Here is a 4523-nt window from a genome sequence, read left to right on the forward strand (position 1 = left end):
CACAATATGAGCGTCTCACGTAATATTAAAATATAACCGCGGCAGACACACTTACGGTACACTGGTCGCTTCACAGAGGTGAGAGTGGTTCCCGGCGGCCAAAACGGGAACTTATGTAAGATGCAACGCGCGTAAGAACGTAGTCATGCCCCCCCGCTAGCGCTACGTCGCACGAGTGCAACTGGGTAGCGGGGGGCTATCAGCTCGCGCCGTCGACACGGCACCTCGCCGGGAATTGCGATCGCCGGCCAGTTACGACTAATGCCGAGGGAACAACTCCTCTTTTGATCGCCCCTCAGTGGAACAAGAGGCCGGCGGGGCCTGGCTCAACGTTGTCTTGCACTTGGGCGATGGCGTGGACAATCGCGGTCGCTTCCGACGAGAAGTCGATGCGAACGCTGTCCATGTCCGTGTCAGGACTGAAGGTGACGGTCATGGCGAGGCCGGAAGGGTGGGTGGCGCCCGTGAGCTTTTGGGCGTCGCTCGTGCAGCCACTGTCTGAGCCGCGTCGCATCAGCAGTTGGCTCTACTAGCCATTCCTGCAGCCGTGCACCGGTGGGCCCTCCGCCAAACAGCCCTGCGCAGACGGCGGTCTGCTCTGCTCCGTGCAGCGCGAGTCGCTCGCGAGACTGCTCTCGCTTGATTGTGTGAGGCAGAAACTGGTGCACAATGCTCGACATCCAAGGCTGACTGTATGCTCGCCACGCCGCCCCGTTGTGCGACACGTTCCATCTTGCGTGGCACGCGAGGCGCGGGCTGCCCTTGTCTGCTCGCATCAACGGATCGCATCCTGCCGCCACGCGCGCGGCCACGCCCACGCGGCTGGCGACGTGTCCACTCGCAAACTCCGTATGAGCAAACGAGAGGACCTTCTGCGTGATGTTCTCGTCCGTCACAGCAAACGTCATGTGCAGGCCTGGCGACGCACTGGGCAGGGAGCCGTCTCGCAGCAGTCGAGAGAAGCCCGCAGGTCGAGCAGCCGTGGCACGAACGTAGTATGCCCAACGATCGGGATGTTGCTCCGCCAGCCGCCGCACGAGCGCCCATGATGCCGCTCTGCCCACTCTCCAGCCACCACTCGGACAAGCCAAGTCGTAATGAAACCTGAGCATCGGCAGGCTCCAGAGGGTGTGGTCGTCGTTGGCGTTGACATGCCGGAGTGCCTCGAGCTGCGCGGGGCTCGGAAGCTCATCTGGATCGAGGATGAGCACCTGATCCATCGGCTGAGCCTGCAGAGTACGCACGGCTGAGGCGCAGCGGCTGCGTTGCAGCGCTTCATTCTCGAAAGCGAGGCGGTGGCTCAGGAGAGACTGGTTTGCGATGTGCATCTCCGCCGCCGGTACAATCACGTGCTGAACGCGATCCACTCCATACTGCACCGCCAGCCGGGAGATCATTGCGTGATTAACGCTGCGCTTCCTGCCAGCCAAGCTCACTTCTGCCTCCACTACGACCCACGCGCTCACAAGCAGGCTCGTAGCGTTGAGGTGCATCTCGAGCAGGCTGGCGCTATCTGATCCCACCATGAGACACGTGAATAGGCGAGGAAGGCTCATTGAAATGCACGCTCGTTGTCCTCAGTGCTGGTGCCTGTGGTGCGCGAGGCCCGAGAAGCGGCGGCAGGTGAGTCTGCTGCAGACATGAGCGGTGCAGTGCGGACGGCGGGCTCGTCCGGGTGGTGGCTAGAGATCGACGCGTGAGGCACGGGGGGCCGACGGGCCCTGATGTGGTACGCGAGCCCGAGGCGTGGTGCGCGCGAGCTGGCGAAGCGACGCACGCGAGGCTCCGAGGGGGGGCGCGGGGGTACGTGGGGAGCAGCGCGGGGGGGGCGCCGGGCGTTGTAGGTTTCGGAGGCTGCGGCGGCGGCGGCGGCGGCGGCGGCGAGAGACGAGAAGGGGTGGAGAGAGCGGCGCAGTGTGTGTGCTGCTCGAGAAGCGGACGTGGGGAAGAGAGAGCGGTGAGCGTGTGGTGTGGTGGGGCGAGGGCGCGGCGCTCCTGAGAAGAAGAGGAGCAGCGCGCAGTCCTTACCAAGGACGCCTTGCCACGCGCCTCTACGGCGTCTTCACAGCCTTGTTATTGAGAAGAAATTCCCTCCGATGGCGCTGTTCACACAAAGCACAGCCAGGATCCGGATCGCACGCACGGACAGTCGGAAATGGACAGACAGCCCCCCCCCCCCCCCCCCGAAAGGTGACAGTGAGACAGATGACAGGAGACAGGCAGGGAGCCTACGGTGTGAAATCGCGGCGGGTCGATCTCGGGTCGATCTCGGGTCGATCTCGGGTCGATCTCGGGTCGATCTCGGGTCGATCTCGGGTCTCGGGTCGGTCTTGGGCGGGTCGGTCTCGGAGTGGTCTAGAAAAGAAAAAAAATGGGGCGAGATGAGGCGAGATGAGGCGAGGTGAGGCGAGGTGGGGGGCGAGATGAGGCGAGATGAGGCGAGATGAGGCGAGATGAGGCGAGATGAGGCGAGGTGAGGCGAGATGAGGCGAGGTGAGGCGAGATGAGGCGAGGTGAGGCGAGATGAGGCGAGGTGAGGCGAGATGAGGCGAGGTGAGGCGAGATGAAGCGAGGTGAGGCGAGATGAAGCGAGGTGAGGCGAGATGAGGCGAGATGAGGCGAGACTAGGAGGCGAGATGAAGCGGGATGTTGTGTGGCTGCTTGTGCTGCCAAGCAGGCAGCACAAAAGCAGCCATACAAGTGAGCTTTTGGGTTGTGTGGCTGCTTGTGCTGCCTGCTCATGAGCAGGCAGCGCAAGCAGCCACACAAGTCAGCTTTGGGAGCTCTCGGCGACGCCCAATGCGTGCGCCGGTAGGGGGGAGTGTGTGCGCGCGTGTGTGAGATGTGGATTGTGGCAGGCTGCTGCTGCTGGTGGGAAGTGTGCTCTGTGTGTGGCGCTGCGCTGGCGTGCGACGCGCGCGTGCTGTGTACGTGTGCGTGTTGCGGTCGCGCGCGCGTCTGCGTGTGCTGCGCGCGCGCCACTGGTGTGTGCTGTGTGCTGTATTCTGTTGTGCGCCTGTTTGTGCAGCTGGGAGGCGCAGGCTTGGCTGGCAGGGCTGCGCGGCGGGCTGCGGCGCGCTGCGGGTGGTTGTGCGCCTGCCTGGTGGTGTGCGGCGGCCGCTCAGCCCGCCCGACCGGGTCGTCGGCGGCCCAGGGCGCGGGCATGCGGTCTGCGCTGCATGTGAGGCTGTGTGCGCGGCTGGCGCGTATGTTTCCGTGCGGCGGGGGACGCGCGTATGTGTTCACGCTGCGGGCGCGGGCGGGCGCGGAGGGCGGCGCGGTCTCACCGCGGTCCGACGCCCGTTGGTCTTCTGCGTGACGAGGGTGGGCGCACAAAGAGCTTGCCGCCATCGCGTTGCCGCGAAGGGAAAAAAAAAATCTCAGCCTAGCGCCGCCCCCGTTGTAGCGTTTGGGAGTGCGACTGGCGACGGCAAAAATGCAAGCCCCGCCCCTGGCCACTGTTTTCTTCACATAACAAGGGCTGTGAACAGACGCGAAGGGTCGGTCGGCAGGTGCAGCCTGCCGACTGACGACGGTACTGCGACCGGCGGCAACAGCGGCGCTGCCAGCGTCGTCAACAGCGTCGGCGCAGGCGGCCGGCAGCGACTGCCGGCGGAACGTGCGGCAGCACCATCTGCACTAACTGCCTCGCCTGTCTCGCAAGTTCCGGCCGTCCCTCGAAGTGGAGCAGCTTCCTCCCCGACGCTCCCGTGATCCCCTCGAGCCGTTCTGGCCCCACGAGGTCCTCGGCGTGCCGCATCGCACCCTTTGCGTACTCCAGGAGGGCGTCAAGGGTCCCGAGCTGGCCGTGCGCCGCCGCGAAGCTTCGCACGATCTGCCAATCGTCTCCATCCTCCACGTCGACAACGTCGACGAGACTCGGCATCGTGCCGTCCGTTGCGGTCGGGGTGGCTCCCGCGTGCTCCGGGGGGCTCCCCGGCGGTGAGGGGGCAACCGCTGTGCTCGGCGGTGAGGGGGCAACCGCTGTGCTCGGCGGTGAGGGGGCAACCGCTGTGCTCGGCGGTGAGGGGACAACCGCTGTGCTCGGCATCCTCCGCCAGCGTGCCTGTGACATCCATGCTCGCGCAATCCGGGCCAGCCAGCTGCACAGAGCCACCAACGAGGCTAGCAACGGCGCCGCCAGCACTGCCCACCCCCAGCCCGCAAGAGGGGGCGGTGGCGGCTCTTCGCCGTCGGCCGCCGCCGCCGTCACACCTCGCACCAGACCCAGCAAGCACGCTGACCTGGTTGGCGCCGTCCCGACCTTTGCTCCGCCAGCGACCGTCAGCAGCACGGACGCCCCGCACAGCCATGGCACGGCGAAAGGGGCGGCAGAAGGGAAGGACTGCGCCCGCCGCCAGGGCGGGCGGCGGTAAATGCAGCCAACCAAAATGGGGTCACCTTAAACGCGGCCCCAAAAAGGAAGCCGCCCCGAGATAATTTCCCCTCCGGTAAGGACACCCTCAAATGGGTTCTGCACCCCAATCGTACTGCATTGCCCCTAAAAAAGGTGGTGTACCCTA

The 4523-nt window shown here is 65.4% G+C and overlaps 1 protein-coding gene across 1 annotated transcript; it reads right to left on the reverse strand.

The window, feature by feature from the left end:
• On the reverse strand, positions 1-2047 carry EMIHUDRAFT_443749 (hypothetical protein). Its single transcript, XM_005777302.1, has one exon. The coding sequence runs from the start codon at positions 1554-1556 to the stop codon at positions 414-416; it is 1143 nt and encodes a 380-aa protein (XP_005777359.1). The 5' UTR covers positions 1557-2047; the 3' UTR covers positions 1-413.
• Between the last annotated feature and the right edge of the window lie 2476 nt (positions 2048-4523).

Source organism: Emiliania huxleyi, assembly GCF_000372725.1.
Source record: "Emiliania huxleyi CCMP1516 unplaced genomic scaffold EMIHUscaffold_262, whole genome shotgun sequence".
Taxonomy (NCBI): Eukaryota; Haptophyta; order Isochrysidales; family Noelaerhabdaceae; genus Emiliania; species Emiliania huxleyi.

Bases quoted from the DNA above. Each gene is read 5' to 3' on its own strand.
- EMIHUDRAFT_443749 (XM_005777302.1), bottom strand. From the start codon at position 1,556: ATGAGCCTTCCTCGCCTATTCACGTGTCTCATGGTGGGATCAGATAGC.